We start from the raw sequence: 22,500 nt of genomic DNA, 5'->3' as shown, positions 1-22,500 counted from the left end.
AAAGTGGATGGAAACGTTCCAGTGAGAAGGGATGAGTTGACCGAGACAAACGAAACATACACCCACTCACAGACACAGATAAACAGACAGACACAGAAAAAAAAAATGAAACTGAACCATCGACAGACTGCACACAAAACACCCCACGCCCATACCCCCAGCACTACGTCCCCAAAATAACAAGACAAACTAAACAGAAAAGCACACGATCCCAACAATACACACAGCAGCCAGTCAACGAACCACAAACAGTCCACACTATACGCACAGCAGTCATACAATGAACCTGTCAGTCACTGTCCACAATCTACACATCCGCAGGCCTACACGCGGCGCTCATCCAGCCAGTTTTACTGCCAGATTCACAAAACCATCCAGCGACCAATCTACGCTATACATACAGCAACCAAACAACAATCACTCAAAATCTACCACTAAACACACAGCAGCCACACAATCAACCGGTCACCCATCCACAATCTAGACACCCGCACGCCCGCAAACAGCGGTCGTCAAGCCAGTTTTACTGCCACAAACTAACAAAAACAATCACTTATGATCTACACTATACGCAAAACGAGCGCAATAGCCAAGTGGACTTTCAATCTGAGAGTCCCAGGTTCGAATCTCGGTAACGGCGCCAGGTGGATAAAGGGTGGAGATTATTCTGGTCTCCCAGGTCAACATAATGTGCAGACCTGCTAATGTCAGAACCCCCTTCGTGTGTATACGTGCACAGAAGATCAAATACGCACGTTAAATATCCTGTAATCGATGTCAGCGATCGGGGGATTATGGAAACAAGAACATAACCAGCGTGCCTGAAATCAGATTGAATGAAACAGGAAACGAATGATGAGCGCCCAATGGCAGCCGTCAGTCGGCTTTACCCATCAGGTAGGCAGTCTGTTTTGCAAATGACCCCGAGATTGTAAAGTGCTTAGAGCTTGGTCTCTGACCTAGTATAAGTGCTGTATAAGTATCCATATCAAATCGAATCAAAACAACATTCACTGAAATCTACCACAATACACACAGCAGCCACACGCTCAACCGGTCACCCACCCACAATCTATACAAACGCACACCTACAAACAGCACTCCAGCCAGTTTTACAGCCGCAAAGTTACAAAACCAGTCGCCTACAATCTACACTACATAGACAATACGAACCACTACCGCTCTACGCTATACACACGGAAGCCAAACAACAATCACTCAAAATCTACCACTAAACACACAACAGCCACAAGATTAACCGGTCACCCACCCCAATCTACACTCATGCAGACCTACAAACAGCGGTGGTCCAGCCAGTTTTACAACCGCAAAGTTACGAAACCAATTACTTACAACCAACACTATTTTAACAAAACGAACCACACACAGCAGCCAAGCGACATTCGCTCACAATATGCCACTGTAAACACAGCAGCCACACAATCATCCGGTCACCCACCCACAATCTACAAACAGCGTCCATCCAGATAACCACTCACTCACAATCTACATCCAGTATACTTTATACAAACAGCAACCGCACAGTTAACGGGTCACCCACCCACAGTTTACACAGCACTCATCCAGCAAGTTTTACTGCCACAAACCCACAAAACCAACAAAATATACACACAGCAGTCACACAGTTCACGGGTGACCCACCCATAGTTTACACACCCGCAAGCCTACTACTACACACAATGCCCATCCAGCCAATTACCACCAGAAACTACAGCCCCTAACAAAGTCCATGCACAGACTCACAGTCGATGTTGGCGCAGAGTCGTTCCATGCTGTTCCTCCACTTGCCGTAGTCCAGCATCATGTTGCTAGGGTTGGGCTGCTGGTAGCCATAGGCCCTGCTGGCGGCGGCACAGTCGTTGAACACCTCTTCCAGACACGTCATGGCGTCCTGCAGTTTGCCCTCCCTGCAACAACAACACGTGGGGTCTGCTTGTCTGGCACTTCACTGTGTTATGTAAAACACCACAGAACTTTGTTAATGCCACGCTATAGGCCTACCACTTAACTTTAGTAATGTCACACTATAGGCGTACCACAGGCCTTTAGTAATACCACGCTATAGGTCTACCGACCTTTAGTAATGCCACGCTATAGGCCTACCACAGAAGTTTAGTAATGCCACGCTATAGGCCTACCACATAACTTTAGTAATGCCACGCTACAGGCCTACCACAGACCTTTAGTAATGCCACGCTATAGGCCTACCACAGACCTTTAGTAATGCCACGCTATAGGCCTACCACAGACCTTTAGTAATGCCACGCTGTAGGCCTACCACAGAACTCAAGTAATGCTAAGCTATGTACAATGACCACAGACCTCCACCAACGCAGCGTAGGGAACATGGGAGACAGGGATTTGTCAGGAGAAGACTGGGCCACGCCTTCCCATTGCAAGCCCAAGGAACAGTGGATGTGAATTCGCTACCCATATGACCGTAAAGGGGTGTGGGATCTTGAACACTTTGTCCTTAAAAACGAATTTGAAAACATTTCCTTTTCAAACAGTCTTCACAGTCAATGGACTACATTCCATATCTGTGGTCTGTGGTTCTACTTTTTTTTCGTGTGTGTGTGTGTGTGTGTGTGTGTGTGTGTGTTAAATTATATTATCATCATTATTATTATCAGTATCATCATTACTAGTAGCAGTCATATCATCGAAGTGAAAAATGGAGTGAACACGAGTTTGTATCAACCAGACTACTATGCCACAAAGTGGAAGAAACAGAGGGAGGGAGGGAGGGAAGGGAAGAGAGGGAGAGGGAGAGAGGGAGGGAGAGAGAGAGAGAGAGAGAGAGAGAGAGAGAGAGAGAGAGAGAGAGAGAGAGAGAGAGAGAGAGAGAGAGGCGAATAGCAAGAAAATAGCAAAAGACGAAGCGTTCTGTCTCTCATGACCGCATGACCCCCCTTTCAATAATTTCTATCTATCTTCTTCTCCTTCAGCCCCCTCTTCTCCATTTCACAGGCGTGTGAGCAGTGCACAGCCCCCCCTCCCCCGCCTCCCCGATCGCTTCTAACTTCGCTCTCGTAAACACACAAACACACGCGCGCGCACGCACGCAAACACACACACACACACATCCCTGATCGCCTCTCACTTCGCTCTCATAAACACACACACACACACACACAACACACACACACACACACACACACACACACACACACACAACAGAGTCACAGACAAACACACATTTCCCAACGGAACCATACATGACGCAGGCACGTTGTACAGTGGTAAATTAGATAAGTTAATGCCTGCGCCCCGTCCCTCGTAAACGGTAAAGCTGAGCCCTATGATTTGCTTCATTGTGTCCTGGTTTTCACGTTGCCGTATTGATCTTGTGCAAGGGGAACGAAACCTGGAGGTATGAGGCTCATCGCGTGTCCGTCCCCGCCTCCACTTACATTGCTATACAGAATGACGTGACAATGATGGACCGAAGTGTATACATCTCTCTGTCCGTCTCTATATTCATCTCTGTCCGTCTCTTCACCCCTCTCCCCCCTTGTTTGTTATATTTTCCCTTTTCACATGAGCAGAATGAAAATAAGCCATTTGTGCTTATTCCTTTTCTGCCTTATAAAAACAGGCTCGTTCGTTCGTTCTTCCCGTTCCTCCTTTCCCCAAAGCAGCTTCTGTAACTGGCACAATGTTCTGGTGATGCGAAGACATGAAGAGTCCTCCCAGCCAGTGCCCTTTTTCTTCATTGCTCATTCCTGTCCTCCTTCTGTCTCTGGTCACATCATCAGTTCCCATTAGATTTCCTTTCGCCCCCTCTCCCGACAATGCCTACTGACTTGTCTTATACGTCGTTCAAGAGTGAAGGAAAAGTAGGAATAAACGTCACGGCTTTCCCATAAAGCACTTTTTTTTTCTTCTTCTTCTGAACTTTGAGTTCTGTAAAACAAATCCTTATTTCATTAACGTTTTTTACAGACGGTTCTAAATCTACAGCTGAACTCATTGCCCTGGTTCTGGCTTTGAAACTGGTTCACCAATCTCACTTTGAAAACTTTCTCTTCTTCTCTGGTTCGCCTTCTGCTTTTCAGGCCATCGCCAGCCGAAAAAACGAATCACCCTGTGCCGAAAGAATTTCGTGAACAGAAAATATTATGACTCTAAAACGCTTGCAAAGGGTTATTCTAGCCTGGATTTTTGGTCATGTGTGCATTCGAGGCAACAAAGTCGTGGATCGATGTGTCAAGTTGCCATATACCAGGAATGTTCTTGTACTACAATATTGTCGTACACAGACCAGAAACCCACGTTTCTAATTTAAAATGAAACACCTCTGGCAGGATGAAATTTACAGACTGGCAACAAATTATTTCAGATCCGCCGTAACCTAAAAAAAATCACTTTCGTTCTTGGAAACAAAACGTAGAAGAGAAGACCGTTGGATGCAGGCTGCATACAGGTCATTTATAACGATGCAGTCTTATCTACTGGAAGGTGTAGTTCTCGTTCTTTCAGTTGTAACCACGCATTCAAGTATATCTTGTTGATCGACAACTGGGATCTGCATTATATCAGGCACAAACATTTTACAGCTAGCTCCACGAAGACCTTGTTTCTTCAGAAACCGTTCTTCAGTTCTTGATGGAAATGAATATCTTAAACTGGATTTAACTTTTACTTGGACTGAACAAAACGTGAGCGAGCTGGCCATTGAAACGTTCTGCTGTATCATTTTGAATTCTCTTTTACTAGTTTTCTTCTTCTTTTTTTTTTTAAACTAACGGGCAGTCAGCTCTGAAATGATCCTGGTCTACTGAAAAACAACAAATTACTTTCTCTGCTTCTATCATTTGTAAGGGATTCTACCCATCATCTGTTTGTGAAAGTTATTGAAATGGTAATATCGTGTGTTTGTTTAAGAATCACAATCATCAGCTATTGCTGTGCTGATGTTAAATGGCAATAAATCAAAGGTTATCCTTTACGTACAATTTCTTAGGCACTGAAATCTTGGATAACAGTAGTGTTGGTCACATCTCTGCGTGTCATTCTCTAGGTCAATCCATTTCTCCCTGTTTCGATCACAAAGTGACATAGTAGCTTGAACGTGTGGTTAACAGAAACTCGCGCTCACCTGTTGTTGTCTCACCTCATCCTCTTTCTCTGTGGGTCTGTGCCCCCTTTTCTCTACTCCCTATTCACAGTCTCTCCCTCTCTCCTCCCTTTCCCTCCATCCCTCTTACTACCACCTCTTCCCTCCTCCTCGTCTTCCTCCTCCACCTCCCCCCTCTCCCACTCACTGGGCTCCCTCATTCTCCCTCCCTCCTCCTCTCCTCCCCCACCCACCCCTTTCCTCCTTTTCCTTCCACCACTATGACTACCCTCCTTACCCCCTCGCCCTCCAGCTGCCAGCACTCAAAACTACAATTCTCCATCCTGGACCTCCTGCCCCTCCTCCCCCCCCACTCACTGGCACAGAGTCTTGGTGGTGTTGAGGTCGGACAGCAGCTCGTGCTCATCGCCCGGCTCCAGCCCCAGACTGCCGCCCAGGGGGCCCAGGCACGTGTCCATCGTCTCCTGGAAGTTCAGACACCGCGCGCGTACCGTGCCGCCCACCTGGCCGCTGCCTGTCAACGCACATACACACACACGCACGCACGCACGCGCACGCATACACACACACACACACACACACACACACACACACACACACACACACACACACACACACACACCATCAACCGTTTTGAATTATTTCTTACATTAACGTGGATTTATATTCACACACATTGACACATACACATTTTCACACACACACACACACACACACACACACACACACACACACACACACACACACACACATTCGCGCACAAACACGCACACGCACACATTCACGCACAAACGCGCACGCACACACATACATTTACGCACACACATTCACGCACACACACACATGCATATACACACAAACAACAACAATGATGAATAATTTCTTAGATTAACGTGGATTTATACTCACACACAAAGATATACAAACGGATAGATGAACGTTTTAACACACACATCCACCACACACACACACACACACACACACAAACTACACTCACTTAAGTGCGATAAATACACATACGTACACACATGAAAACATGCACGCGCATGCTCTAAGGTGTATGTTGCGCTTGCGAGCGCACACGTTGGTGCGCAACTTGTCCTTATATTTGGACAGTTAGTAACGACAATCAGTTCGAAGTTTTATTTTAGAGAAAAAAATCTGTTGAGGTGGGCTTTACATTTCATTTGTTTTTTTCATTTGTTTGTTTGTTTGTTTTTGTTTCATTTCTTTTGACACCGATGGATTGAAGTTGTGATTCAACATGTGCATATTGGAAATGTTTCCTCCAAATTCCCAAATACAAAGAGCGGAATGGCTTGGGCTCTCTGAATCTTTGAATCTACAATATATTGCCTTTGGCTCTGCTCTGCGTTTCCCTGTCTCCAGGAACTCCTGCTTTTACACTCTATCCCAGTCTGTCCGTTCTTCTGCCGACATGATGCGCATGTTCCTGACAGACGTAAGAACTTCTGAGGCTTAGTGGCTCAGTGGTTTTGATACCTCATTTTAACTCGCCATTTCTGTCCGCCAGGCACAATCTACCACCTTTCGAAGAAAGAGTACACTGACTAAAGGCTTTTGACTTATCTAATGGAACACAGAGTACAAGAATTGAAAGAAGAATGGAGATTTTGAAATGGGGTGGAGTGACGAAGAATTTCAGAGAGATATTCGGGGCCAATGCCGGGAGAAATGCTGATTAAAGAGAGTTTGTACGAAATCCTAAACTGAAAGATAACTCAGATTCAAAATTTCCTCCTCTACACGCTAGCTGTTACTGTGGATATCGTTTTGGTATTTTTGACGTATTTGTTTGTTTTGTTTGTTTGTTGTTTTTTTGTTGTTGTTTGTTTGTTTTTGTTTTGTTTTTTTGCTTGTTTTTTTCCCTATTGAGTACATCTGTGTGTAAATCTGAACTCCTCTCTCTCTCTCTCTCTCCCGTCGCTCTCCCTGCCAGTCTATTTGTATGTCTGTCTGTCTATCTTTGTCTATCTGTCTCTTTCCATCTAGCTATGTTACTATCTCCTTTTCTTCTTCTCGTATTTCCGTGATTTTTCTCTTGCTTGTTCACTTTTCACTCTTTTTCTTTTTTTCGTTCTGCTGTTGTTTATTTATTTGTTTTCGAGGGCTGGATGAAAAAAAGCATGTATGCTCAATCTAATACCCTCAGAAAATAAAAATTATTCATTCATTCACTCATTCATTCTCCCTCGCTGACGCACTCTCTTTCCTCTCCCCCCCCTCTCTCTCTCTCTCTCTCTGTCTTTGTGTGGGGAGGGAGGGGGATGCTATGTGTTCCATATCATTCTAAAACCAGAATTTCTAATCAGAGCGATCCTATCTTGAACATAAACGCCCCACCCATCCCCCCATCTTTCTCCCGATCGCTTTATACACCCTCTGTAATTTTCTCTCTATTTCTCACCCCAGGTCCATTTTGTGCAGACTTGCATTTCAGATATAGGGCACCAGCGCGTTATTCCAGCCGCTTACGTTATATTCCATCCACAGACAGAAGAAAAAACAAAAACACAAGAAGAAAAGTTGACGGCGTCATCTCCCTTTCACATCGCGTGCTAAATTTCTCCCGAGAGCAGTTCAGAGAGCAGTAAAGAGGGTCAGTCCTGTCATTTCAGCCCTGCAGACTTTGCATTCGGTAAGCGAGTTAAGGGAGAATTATTGTTTAGAGAATGCATCGATCGTGCTAATCTCCTGCCCCCCCCCCCCCCCCACCCCCCCCCCTCCCCTGCCCCCCGCGTCCTGGCGCGTTTCTTCCAGTGTGCGTGCGCGTGCGCGTTTTGGTCTGTCTGTGTGGGCATGATCCTGGTCACCTGCAATCAGGCTCCTCTGAACTTTTGCACCGCATCAAACAATGCATTGTGGTGTTAACGAGCTGGCAAGAAAATGTCGATAGGGAATGGGTGGTTGAGCATTGGACTGCTAACAACAAAGGACTGTATTAGTTTTCGAGTGCTGAAAAGCATATTCAAAACAAAAAAGCTTGATTCGTATATAAACGAACAGTCATATTATTTTTAGCAAACAGACCTTTGATAATAATAGTGGTATTAGCCAAGTAAAAAACAACAACAACAAACAACAAAATATTACCCTCTTCGCATCTATATTCAGTGGATTTTTCTGGGGAAGAAAAGTTTAAAATAAAAACTAGCAGCTTTAAAAAAATCATTTATATGGTTATGTTTCAGGATATTTCCCGAGTGGGCTTCTAGGACTGATTAGTTTCGCGTTTGCATCGGACGCACATCTGAACCTGGGTGTGCAATACAGGTTTACAGCTGGTTCAGCGTTTAGTGCACAGATAGAACCTTCTCACTCATTGTATATTTATTGATCTAATATCACATTCGCTCGCTTATTTCCATTCACTCACTCTTGTGAATGGTATACAAGTGGCTGAAAGACAAACAACAACGACAAAACCAGCAAAACAACAAAAGCAAACTATATCTTGGGACGCTTTGGTGATTATTAGTTGAAAACCAAGGCGTAACTGAAATTTGTACAGGCAACCACAAAGAATGGCTTCAATACAGGCAGACAGGCACCCAAACCGACAGAAAGACGCAAAGAGACAGATAAACAGACAGACAGATGGACAGACATATCAATGACAACATACTTACAACATACTTTACAGACGAATACAATAACAGACAGAAAGACGCAGAGAACGTGCATACACGTACACATAAAGGTATATATTCGTACATGCCATAAATCAGACTGAACATTTCTTCTTCTTCCTGAACTTATTCGGGGTTTTTTTCTGAACATTTTTTCTTCTTCTTTAATTCATTCAGTTCTTTTGTTTTTGCTTTTTCTTTGTTCTCCCTTCTGCTTCTTCTCTAGTTTCTCTTCATCTGCCCCGTCCTCCTTTACCGCTCCCTCTCTCTCTCACCCATTCCCGTTCTTCTCTTCCAAAGACCACGTCCTCAGCGTGTATCAAATGCATAGATCCCAGTCCACCCACCACACTGTTCACACGAACACTCAAATCAATGGGCTTTCTTTGTCATCTTATTTTGTTCTTCTTGTTGGTGCCCCTGTCCCCGCCCCCCATCTCTCTCTTTCTCTCTCTCTCTCTCACTCACTCAACACTCACAGAGAGACAGAGATAGAGAGAGAGAGGAAGAGAGAGACCCTCTTCCTCTCTCTCTTTCAAGGACCATTTCCCCCATTTTACGGTTCAGAAGTCCAACACATGTATCAGACACACCCATCCCAATCCACCCAACCCTACTCCACGTATGAATGAAGACACGATCAATCAATATGAACTGTTCTTTGTTAATGCTCTTCTCTTTTTTTTTTCTTCTTCTTCTTTATCTCCTCTTCAGTCCCCTTCCCACTTTTGTCGCCCTCTCTCTTGGACAAGATGTCCAGAAGTATATGCTCTTTTCTGTTACATTATGGATTTAATTAAAACGAAAAACAAATATCTGTATACCCAAATTTGTGACTGGCTGTTATGTCTCTTCTTACACACACAAGCCAAAACACAATGAAAGTAAGCTTGAACAACGCATTTATCATAACCATGATCATCATCATCATGTATATATTATGATTACTGTCTTTGTATTAGCATTATTTGTATAACTCTTTTCTGTCACAACAGATTTCTGTGTGTGAAATTCGGGCTGCTTTCCCCAGGGAGAGCGCGTCGCTGCACTTACAGCGCCACCCCTCTTTTTTCTGCATGCAATTTTTGTTTGTTTGTTTGTTTGTTTTCCTATCAAAGTTGATTTTTCTACAGAATTTTGCCAGGGACAACCCTTTTGTTGCCGTGGGTTCTTTTATGTGCGCTAAATGCTTGCTGCACACGGGATCTCGGTTTATCGTCCATCCGAATGACTAGTGTCCAGACCACCACTCAAGGTCTGGTGGAGGGGGGGGGGAGAAAATACTGGCGACTGCCGGTGTGATTCGAACCAGTGCGTCTCAGATTCTCTCGCTTCCTTGGCAGACGCTTTACCCCAAGACCAACAGTCCATTCTTCTCGCCGTTCTTCCCCTGTTTCTGTTTTTTTCTGCCCCTTTCACTCCCTCTCTGCCTTTCTCAATCTGTCGGGACATTTCCCAACCAACCACTCCCGAAAACAGGTACAACCAATCACAGCCTGCGTAGCACACGTCCAGTTGGTCGGCACGTGCTGGGTGTGATCGATCGTGCGGACAGGGGGGGTAATAACGAAACCTCGTGACTCCTTCCCTTCCACCCACTCCCCTCCCCCATTCCTTTTTGTCCCCCTCCCCACCCTCACTGCCGAATGGTGCACACGAATCGCCAACTGGGGACTCAACAAGCGCCGACATGGTGATGGAAGTGGAGAGCTGAGGTTGCCAGTTGTCTGCACCATTCAGCTGACAGGCCCGTCATCCCGTGCATACTGAGGCCAAAGTGGATGGTTGCAGCTATCGGGTCTGTATCTGTACAGCCTGTACTGTGTGAGCGGACCTTGATTTCTAAGAAGTGGTGAGACAATGTCCGATGGAGAAGCAGTTAGTTGTAGGAAAGTAAATGAGGAGGCGGCGTAAAGTGCGCTTGTTTATGGAGTAGTGACATTAACCACCTGCTTCAAGAGATGAGTCCCTGACAGAGAATGTCTTCAGGTTTGCACTGCACCCACCCTCCTCACGTGGCGCGATAGGGTTCGTTTTTGTCGCTCCCTGGTGAAATATGGAGAAGAGAAGGCATTGGGTGCATGAGTGCGTGCTGTGTGTGTGTGTGTGTGTGTGTGTGTGTGCAGGGAAGAGTAGGGTTGGACTGGAAAGGGGAGAGGGAAGCTGTTTATGACAATGTGATACTTCTAAGTGTCTTGCTAAGTTGTCATTTTATTTTTAAAGGTGAACTATGTGTATGTTCCGATTCGAACCAGCAGCAAAAAAAAAAAATCAAACAAACACACGCGCGCGCGCACACACACACACACATACACGCATACAGACAAAATTCAATCTAAAACAGCAAGTTTCTATATATGCATTCAAGCATGCACTATGTCAGTGTGCATGTGTGTGTGTGTGTGTGTGTGTGTGTGTGTGTGTGCGCGCGCGCGCGCCTGTGTGTGTGCGTGTGTGTGTTTGCGTGCGCGCTCGCGCGCTAAATAATTGGGATGGGGGAGCAGGAGGATGAGAGACAGTCCGCGGTGTCATGACCAACCCTGCAGAGTCAGCACTTGTACTGTGCCAGGTCTTACTTCTTCTCCCCCACCTTCCCCGTTTTCACCCCACTCTCTGAATTTCTCGCCTGATCTCCCAACAGTTCTGCCGTTTGGAAAAACGCCAGAGATTTACACTGGAAGCTCCCCAACAAGGCGATGCCCATTGATCATAACACTTAGTCCGTGCTCCCCAGAGCCACGTCCGGCTTAGAGGCACACCACAGGGAGGCCTGCTGTGCCCCTTTCCGCTCTGTTCCCTGGGCAGGGAAAAAACCATCCTGTATTGATCGTGGCTGAAGGAGAGACAGGCTGTGCTGGCTGCCTGGTAACAGTTTGTGTCCGCTCTGAAGTTGGTCTGGAGGAGGGGAGGTGCTGATTTTTGGAACGAACCCAATGGCATGGTGAACGTCTGAGATATTTTGTCCAAGTGTTGGGGTAAAAAAGAAGTTAAACTACCAGCGTATAATGTCGTAATTACAGCTTGGACCTATTCCTCCAAAGTGACCAAACAGCTACAACATCGATCAACTTAGGAAAACAAACGGCAAGCAGAAACGATGATACTATTCGTGGTGGCACCTCTTAAAATGCTGAACTTGCTAATTTTGAATGATGCAAAGTACAGCAAGGCAGGTTATTTCCATAAAAACAACATCTTTTGACTTTCACAGCCATTCACGACTTAACAGAAGAGCATGTAGCAAAAGTGTTTGAAGAATGAACTGAAACATGAATGAATCAGTCTATTCATATCCACCCATTCAACCAAACAAAAAGCGACCAATAATTTACATGACACGTGCCGGGAGTCCAAGCATTTTACCTGCATGCATGACTAACCTCCATTGACTCTCACTTCCAGATATGTTTCCCCATGTCCAACTCTCCCATAGAAAATAATGAACAAACCAATCAACATCTCAACACACACACACACAAGCACACACACACACACACACACACACACACACACATGACTACTCTTCATTAAAACCAGTTTCTCCCCTTGTCCTACTCCTTTACAGTTTTTTTTCTTGTTGATGTTGGTTTTTTGTTGTTGTTTTGTTTTTGGTTTTTTTTTGGGGGGGGTTAGGGGGCGGTGGGGGGGGGGGGGGGTTGCATCCACTGGAAGAGAGCCAAAGATTTAACCTGGAAGCACCTCCACTTGGCAAAACCAATTTATCATCACATTGACCAGTGGTCTTCGGAGGTGACAACGCTTGACTTATGGGCACTCCTCGGGGAGGTCTGCTGTGTCCCATTCTATTGCTCGAGGCATGGAGATGGCAGGCAAATAGGATCGTGTATTGATCAGGTTTGAAAGAGAGACAGGCTGCTGTCTCTGCCTGGAAAAAAAACGTGCATGTCCAGTCCGAGATATTCGGGAGGGGAGGCGGGGGTGGGGGGTGGGGTGTTGATTTTGTGGGAAGGTACCCGAGCTCGTGGTAAACGTACTGGCCACATTTCATCAGTGCAGAAAATCATTCATCACTGCATAAATCCAACAAATGTTGCCCCCTGATTCACTTCTTTGACTTTTCTTGTTCAATAGTGTTTGGTAGCAGGTGAAAATGATCACATGGGGCTATTACCGATTTATCATTTCAATTAAATTTTTTGATGTAATATGACATATGAAATAACGCACAGTGATAAAAATTCACTATTTGTCAATATCGATATATATATATATATAGATCGATAGATAGATAGATATACATATATACCAGCCTCCATTTTCGCTTACTCCGTTACCCTCCCACTCCACCCCCATGTTTGACCAGAATGGGGTATCATTTTACTTTTCAACTTGCATCTATTGTTATGCCAAAATACAAAATGTTTTAAATTCTGGGAAGTATATAGATACTGTTGATTTTATCATGCCATTCGGAAATTCTTAGATATTATCAATGCTTCATAATGTCTCTTAATAATTGGAAAACAAATTTCCCTATAGCCCTCTTGGGCGTCTTCGCCCCCCACGCCCCAACACACACACCCCCCGCTTTACTCTATTCACCACCTCCATCTTGCACCGCCACTCCCCTGCCTTCCCCCCCCCCCTTTATTTAGCCATAAACAAACAGCCCCAACCACGCCAACCTCTCACCCTGATCTCCCCCTTGTGTGTGTGTGTGTGTGTGTGTGTGTGTGTGTGTGTGTGTGTGTGTGTGTGTTTGTATTTCTTTTTTATCACAACAGATTTCTCCGTGTGAAATTCAGGCTGCTCTCCCCAGGGAGAACGCGTCGCTACGCTGCAGCGCCACCCATTTTTTTGCATTTTTTCCTGCGTGCAGTTTTATTTGTTTTTCCTATCGAAGTGGACTTTTCTACCGAATTTTGCCAGGAACAACTCTTTTGTTGCCGTCGGTTCTTTTACGTGCGCTAAGTGCATGCTGCACACGGGACCTCGTTTATCGTCTCATCCGAATGACTCTCTCTCTCTCTCTCTCTCTCTCTCTCTCTCTGTATATATATATATATATATATATATATATGTATGTATGAATATATGTATATTGCCTAATATTGCCTAATATTACCTAATAAACTGAATCGTCTCAACCACCCATTACCGCAACCAACCAGTCAGTAAATAAGTGTCGCTGAAACAGTTCCCCCATGCACTAAGCATCCAAAACCAACTTCTATTTCCACAAACCTTCTCCATTTCCCCCCAGTTTCAGAGCTCATCACTGAAACGCAACAGTTCTTCCATTTGTAAAGGAGCCTGAAATTTAGACTGAAAGCTGTCCAACAAGCTGATGACCACTGATCAAAATGACTGTCTGCGCTCCCCATTGGCCTGGATTACAGGTACGCCACAAGGAGGCCTCCTAAGCCCCTTCCCCTTTCTTCTCCTGGCTGGGAAAAGGAATGCTACATTGATCGCCGCTCTGAAAGATTCAGTTCGCAATGTCTTTCCTGTGTAAGTCGGAGCCGTTTACAATGGTAAAACACATATTTCGTATCCTTCAATTCCTTCAAGTATCACCAACTCGAAACCAGGAAACAAAGTTCATAAACGTAACCACACATAAACAATGGATCCTTGTAACAGATCACTTCCAGACAGAAAGACACTGATAAACAGATAAAGAACTACAGACCATTCAGACATGACTGAACAAGGACTGACAGAAGGACACACACATCAGGAATGCAACGACCCCAGTCCCCATCCTCCTCTTTCTTATTTGTCCTCTCTCTCTCTCTCTCTCTCTCTCTCTCTCACTCTCTCTCTCTCTCTGAACTCCTGACACTTTCTATTTCACGGAACATTTCTTCACTTAACGGTCCGTAAGTATCAAACACACACAGCCGGATCCACCCACTACATTATTCACACGTACAGACGTGCCCCATTTCAACCGCTCTTTGCCCATCACTTGTTCTACCTCACTCTCTCTGGTTGTCTGTCTCTCTCTCTCCCCCTAACAGGCTGAACATAATATATATATATATATATATATAGAGAGAGAGAGAGAGAGAGAGAGAGATACACACACACACACACACACATATATATATATATATATATATATATACTACAGAACGTCTGTAAATTTGCTCACTTGTTTCTCCAGAACATGGCGGATGCAGAATCAAGCAGTTTTTAAGCACATAAGTACCAGAACATGGGAGAAGTCGCATTCATCATCATTATCATCATCTTCCTCTCCTCTTTCTTTACCGCTCTTCCTATCCTCTACCTTCGTCTTCTTCCCCAGTTTATTGTGGGGTTTTGTTTTGGTTTTTGTTGGGTGGTTTTTTGTTGTTTTTTTTGTTTGTTTGTTTTTTTAGTTCTCTGTCTATCTGTGTGATCTCTGTTACAGAGACAAGCATCCACATCTCTCTCTCCCTCTCTCTCTATGTCTGTCAATCAGGTCACTGGCCGACACAACCACTCTCCGAACAAAACAAACACACACTGTGTGTAGGACACATCCAATTGGTCGGCACGTGCTGGATGAGATCGATCGGGCGAACAGGAGGGGTGGGGGGGGGAAGTAATAAAGAAACCTGTCCAAGTCATGCACCCTCCCCCCCCCGGCACCCTCCTTCTACCCCGCCCCAACCCCCACCCCCCTACCCCGTTCCACCAACTTTCCCCCCATTCTCCCTCCATTTCCTTTTGTTCTTCTCACTGCCCTGGCGATGTACACGGTTCGCTGACCGGAACGTGACAAGCGTTGAAGTAGTTACTGAAGTTGAGAGCTGAGGAAACCGGCTGTTTGCACAGCTCAACTGACACGCTCTATATCACGTTCTTATGTATACACATATGAATGATAGGGACACTTATACAGCGCATATCCTCGGTCAGAGACTAAGCTCTAAGCGCTTTACAAACACGGAGTCATTCGCACAACAGGCTGCCCACCTGGGTAGAGCCGACTGACAGCTGTCGCTGTTCCCAGTGTCATTCAATTAGGTTTAACAACAACAACAACAATAATAATAATATAATAATAATGGATACTTATATAGCACACTATCCAGAAATCTGCTCTAGGTGCTTTACAAAAACACTTATGTTTACAGAACACATTACATCAATATTACACACACACACGACACACACACACACACACACACACACAGCGAGAGACGGGACGCAGAGAGTGTGACCCCCCCCCCCCCCCCCTCCCCTACCGCCCCCCTCCAGACGAGTGTTCAATTTGTTTTATTTTAACTCCCACTTCAGAACACCTTCCGCGTTTCCAACAACTCTGATAATTGATCTGATAGGGAACTGCCCAGCCAGGTGATACCTGCTGATCGCAACATGTGTCTGTGCTCCCCAGAGCCACGTCCAGCTTACAAGCACACCACAGGGAGGCCTGCTGTGCCCCTTTCCGCTCTGCTCCCTGGGCAGCGAAAAAACCATCCTGTATTGATCGTGGCTGAAGGAGAGACAGGCTGTGCTGGCTGCCTGGTAACTGTTTGCGTCCTGTCTGGAGTTGGTCTGGAGGGAGGACGTTGTGTTTGGGATGAAACCCAAAGTGGTGGGGAATGTCCAAACTACCTTACTTAAGCATCAGGAGGAAAAGCGGAAAAGAAGTAAAATCAGTGCCGTGTGTGAAATTATGATTATTGCTTTGACTCCTATTACACCTGTTCCTTATCTACTTCATTTATCAAGTTCGAACAAAAAGAAATCGAAGTAGAAAAGATGGTGATATCTTTCGTGTATGAAGTTTTCAAAGAAGAAAGGAAGGTGAGATTGTTTATGTGATGACTTTCCCCAAAACACCGAATTTACGACCTGATTTCATTTTAACGCGATATGATGCAGAAGTCATTTCAAAGATTCTAAGCCTTTGATTAAGGTAGTTAAAAACGAACGAATTGTGAAGGAAAATGAATAACCTATCAAGTCCTTCTCCAACAAATCAGCAAACGGTAAATGAATGATCTCCTTAATGTATTTTGCTAAATATTTCAACTGTGTGTACGACTATTTTCCATATACTCTAGTTTCTAAAACTGTCTAATTTTCTACTCTCGAAGATGAATGAACGAACGAATCCAGACTTATCCAATTAATCAAACAAACAGATACTTGACTAAACGCTGCATGTTTCCAAACAGTTCAACATCAAAGGCCGCCATGTCCCATTCATTCCCATTTCCTACTCTCGTAAAGTTGAACTCTTCACCATTTCCGCCATTAGGAAAAGGGAAAATTAAAATGGATGCTCATCAGCAAAGCAAAAGCAGTTCATCAACACAGATGTCAACTGTCCTGTGAAAACACAACGCTTGATTTGCGGCACGCCGCAGGTGGTCTGCTGTGATCCGTTCTATTCTGAGGCATGGAGATGATTGGGAAAATGACGTTCTGTAATCATTGATGAGGGCCGGAAGAGAAACAGGTTGCTGTTGCTGCCTAAAAACTAACGAGTCTACCCAGAGGTAATGAGCAACATGAGCGTTAATTTTGGGAATGAAACCTGGTCATGCAGTGAGTGTCATGGCCACAACTTTTGCATTGGCAAAGCAAAGTTTCGGTGAAGGAAATTATCATTTGTTGCATAGTCCACTTTGGCTGCCCCTTTCTCTTTGTTTAAGTGGACAATATACAGAAACAATTAATTCTATGAAGATAACTTATATGTTAAAATTAACGATTTCAACTAATTTTATGTTCCATCATTTTTATTCATCAATAGTTAAAACGATGAAATCTCTTCTTCAAGCTACTTCCATCAATAACATTTAGAAACAAATACGATAGTGGTCTTGTCTTATATCGATGGAATCATTCTGTCCATCTATCCATCGAACAAACTAACCAACAAACCAAGAAGACCACGCACTGACAATTTAGTTTAATTGTACCCACACCAAGTCTTTTTTCACAACCCCTCCTGTTTCATACTACGTCTCAGAACCTATCACTCAGTCTCCAACAGCTCTGAAAAAAAGCAAGAGATTTACACTGGAAGCTCCCCAACAAGACGATATCCATTGATGACACACTTGTCCATGCTCCTAAAAAGCCATGTCCGGCTTACAGGCACACCACAGGGATGCCTGCTGCGCCCCCTTCCGCTCAATTCGTGTCGCAGGGAAAAGCCGTCCTGTATTGATTGAGACAGGCTGTCCTGAAGTTAGTCTTGAGGAGAGGTGGGAAGCGTTGATTTCTCGATCTAACCCAAAGGGTTGGCGAACTTCCAGTCTATCTTGAACAAGCACCTGGGTAAAAAGATACATAACAACGGAAGGAAACCACCATGGAAGACAATACTATAGCGTTGTCTCCATCTCACTATCCTCATATCCTCTTCATCAGTCAACATGGAAAAAAACTGGAAGCAGAAATGATGATCATTGAATGCGTATGTACTTATCGAAATTTCTCATTCATATTTTATTGTGACGCTCTATAACATAACAATTATATACATTTCGAATTAGTTTCTTGAACGTTGCAGATAATACGAACTTGGCAGTACAGAATATAAAAAAAATGTTTGAAGTTTTTAGACGAATGGAGAAATGACGAATCAGTTAATCCGGATCAAATCAATCCAGTTGCTGATCAACAAAATGATGCATATCTCCAAACATTTAATCCCCATACACATCTAATTTCCATCAAAATGTAATTTTCACACTGTACCCGCTTCTATTCTCCGAGAGTTTAAAACCAGTCACTTCCACTCTTTGGGAAAGAACAAGAGATTTCAACTGGAAGACATCCGAGAAGACAACAGCAATTGTTCACCACGTTCATCAGTAATCCTCAGAGATCACAACGCTTGACTTAAGGCATTCAGCAGGGACCTCCGCTGTGTCCCCTTCTATTGCCTGGGGCTGGCATCCTGTATTGATCAGGCCTGAAAGAAAGATTGGTGTGACTGCAGAGTAAACTGAAGAGTAACTGAGCAGGGAAGCATCAATTCTGGGAATGAAGTCCGATTGTGGCGAGCGTCATGGTCACGATTTTACCGAATCTGGCCATAAAAAACAACAATAAACAAACATAGTATATAAAAAAAAAATTATCAAACCCATTCTGACTGTCCCTAATTCACCCTTTTGACCTGCTTCGATCAGCAACACAAAGGGAAATGCGGTTATATTGTTTGTATTGGATTTTCATGAAATGCTAAATTATTTTGGGATTTCAAGAAAACCTAATTTGGTGAATTCCATTGGGATATCAAGAAAAGCTAAATTAATGAATTCCATTGGGATTGAAGACATGCTGAATTAATGATTTCTAATGGGGTTACAAAATATACTAAAATAATTATTTCTATCAGGATTTCAAGAAATGCCAGATTAATGGTTTCTATTGTCATTTCAAGATTTGCTAAATTAATCATTTCTATTAGGATTACGAGATGATATGCTAAATTAATGAAATCTATTGATTTAAAATATATGCTAAATTATTTCTTTTCGGATCTCAAGAAATATTAAGGTAATGATTTATATTTGGGGTTTCAAGAAATGCTAAATCAATCATTTCAACTGATTTCGAAGTAAATTTATTTACAAAGCCAGTCCATCCTAGCAATGGAAACCACTTATCAATGTACTTACATTTATGGGGTACATGAAGAAATAGTTCCATACAGTGTGTATGGCGGAGTGCTAGCGAGTATCCGTACATTCCTGTGTGTGCATGTGCCTGTGTATGCATGTGCCTGTGTGCGTGTTGCAGGGATGCGTTTTCTGGAGGGTGTCATGGGTGGGTGGGTGGTTTCCAATGTTCAGTTGCGTGAGTGTATTCTGGCACGTGCTTCTGTGCTTCCGTGTGTGTGTGTGTGTGTGTGTGTGTGTGTGTTGGGGGAGGGGATATTGATAGGGGAGGTGGGGAGTAGGGAATGATATGTAAAGCGCTTTGAGCAGTATTTCTGAATAAACGTGCTATATAAATGTCCATTATTAGCAGTAGTAGATTTCTTTGATATTGTTTGAATTCAGCCGTGTATTCGCCAACAAAATCAACCCATCAGTGAGTGAATCATTTCGATTCGCTGGAACAATTCAACAGTATTCAAAACTACCATCCAATAACTCTTGTATCTACACACTTTCCCCCGTTTTCCAGCATTCTTAACACCCTGAGATACTAATGCTTGCTTTATAAGGTTTCTGCCACCTGGAAAAGAGCCAGAGATTCACACTGGAGCCAAACCAGCCTTCCAATCAATCAAACTCGAAACGTGGCCTCCAACAGTTCTGCCGTTTGGAACAGAGCCACAAGTTTAAATTGGAAACCCCCCACCCCACCCCACCCCCCACCTCCTCCCCCTCAACAAGGCGATCTTGATGCATAACATTAAAATGATATCATATCTGGGGGCTGTTGCTGAATTTGCAATTTGATTTTTCTCCACCATCTCGATAGTCATTACAAGGATGATAAAAATATCTCCCTGCCTCTGATCTTTAGATTAAGAAAATTTGAACAGAAAACAGTAACGATAATGAACTTCCGCGAAGATAATTTGTGAACGCATAAATAAGGGAATGAAGAAATGAAAAGAACAGCCAACCACATAATTAGCCCACTAAGTAATCAATGAACAGCCAACCACATAATCAGCCCACTAAGTAATCAATGAACAGCCAACCACATAATCAGCCCACTAAGTAATCAATGAACAGCCAACCACATAATCAGTCCACTAAGTAATCAATGAACACAGCCAACCACATAATCAGTCCACTAAGTAATCAATGAACACAGCCAACCACATAATCAGTCCACTAAGTGATCAATGAACAGCCAACCACATAATCAGCCCACTAAGCCCAGTGAGTAATCAATGAACACAGCCAACCACATAATCAGCCCACTAAGTAATCAATGAACAGCCAACTACATAATCAGTCCACTAAGTAATCAATAAACACAGCCAACCACATAATCAGCCCACTAAGTAATCAATGAACAGCCAACACATAATCAGCCCACTAAGTAATCAATGACACAGCCAACTACATAATCAGTCCACTAAGTAATCAATGAACAGCCAACCACATAATCAGTCCACTAAGTAATCAATGAACAGCCACCCACATAATCTGTCCACTAAGTAATCAATGAACACAGCCAACCACATAATCAGTCCACTAAGTAATCAATGAACACGGCCAACCACATAATCAGCCCAGTAACTAAGTAATCAATGAACAGCTAACCACATAATCAGCCCACTAAGTGACCCATGAACGCGTGTTTCCACTACCTTCACTCACCCCTCTCTCCACTCTTTTCTGTACAAACAGCCTCCTTCGTACTGCCCTCAGATCTTAGATCTTGTACTGAGCTAGTTCTACAAAAGTTTTAATGATTGGTTAGAAAAAAGCAATATAGTTGAACAGAAAGCTCCACAACAAGGGAACGCCACTTTGTCGTGACACTTGTTACTGCTCACAGGGGAACACAACGTCTAGCTAATAAGTGTTCCACAGAGAGATCTCATGTATCTTCTCCTTTATTTGAAGGGACCTGGGGCTGGAACAGAGAGGGAGAGACAGGCTGCTGTTGCTGCACTGAAAGAAATGGGAATGAAAGAAAAAGTGATGATGTCGCTTGGGGAATTTGAGATTCAACTATCATGCAGAGAGCACTTCGGAGATTACAAATCTCTTTACAACTCTCTTAGACAAATGGAATCTGAACGTGGGAAATAGCGGTGAATAAAAAGGGAAAATACCAAAGGAAGGAAATAAAGAAGGGATCATCCAAGGAAGCAAATCATCGATTTCTCTACACGTATCTCAAACAGTTCACCAAAATATGATACGACTCGCACTGCTCCATGTCTTATTGCCATAAGAATTTATCACCAAGCCCCCGCCGTGCCGCTATTTGGAAAGGAGCCAGGGATTTGGACCGGAAGCTTCAGGGAAAGGCAATGCCGATGGATCATAACACTTGTCAGTTCTCCCCAGTGAGTACAGCGCCTGGCTTACAGGCACTCCACAGGGGGGCCTGCACTGCCCCTCCCTCCGTTCCTGGGACGCCGAGTTGGCAAGAGAAGAAGAAGGAGAAAAAGTGTCCTTTATTGATCGAGGCTGGACGAGAGACAGGCTGCCGCCGCTGCTTAGGTCCCCCGCACACTGGAGTCTTCGTCAGCGTTTCAAGTCGGCGTCAGCACTGCGCATCAACTCGCCTGACCCGCGCAAACTCTCACATACCAGCGATATTTGAAAATAACTTAAGATTAAAAGGGAAAATAAAATGGAAACTATTCTACGACTGCAAAAACTTGGGGGCCATTTGAATTCTCTATGTGGCAGAGAGCCAACTGTGTGCCTGGTATGAATGCAGTTTCGTCCCTCATGAGCCTTTATATACCGCGGTACTGGCAATGACCCATTATCCACTGTGGGAAGTGATCCAGAGACAACTATCATAGTTTAGCGGTGTTCTCGATCATAACGGGGAAAAGTCACAATCCAATGACTTCCCAACACAGCCCACGAAGGATATATATCTGTCTGTCTGTCTGCCGATCAGTCCTTTTATCAATCAATCAATGTGTCTGCCTATGTATGTATGTGTGTGTCTATCTATCTATCTATCCATCGTGGTGAAAGAAGTCGACTAATTTCCTGTTCAGAACCATACATATCTGCAAACCACCGACGCGTAAGAAAACACACAAGTTTATTATAATCTCTGTCACGTGGCCGACGCTGCGTAAAAACCACGACGCCGAAGCCAGAGCATGTA

The 22,500-nt window shown here is 44.1% G+C and overlaps 1 protein-coding gene across 1 annotated transcript in view; it reads right to left on the bottom strand.

Annotated features, from left to right (window-relative positions):
* LOC143284688 (uncharacterized) overlaps positions 1-22,500 on the bottom strand; it is a 124,740-nt gene that overhangs the window by 9,431 nt on the left and 92,809 nt on the right. The window contains exons 2-3 of the mRNA XM_076591618.1: positions 5,459-5,615; positions 1,765-1,928 (exon numbers count right to left, since the gene is read on the bottom strand). Coding sequence (XP_076447733.1) covers positions 1,765-1,928; positions 5,459-5,615 — 321 coding nt within the window. The remainder of the gene's footprint in view (positions 1-1,764; positions 1,929-5,458; positions 5,616-22,500) is intronic.

Source organism: Babylonia areolata, chromosome 8, assembly GCF_041734735.1.
Source record: "Babylonia areolata isolate BAREFJ2019XMU chromosome 8, ASM4173473v1, whole genome shotgun sequence".
Lineage (NCBI taxonomy): Eukaryota > Metazoa > Mollusca > Gastropoda > Neogastropoda > Buccinidae > Babylonia > Babylonia areolata.
This window is presented reverse-complemented; position numbering and strand designations above follow the sequence as displayed.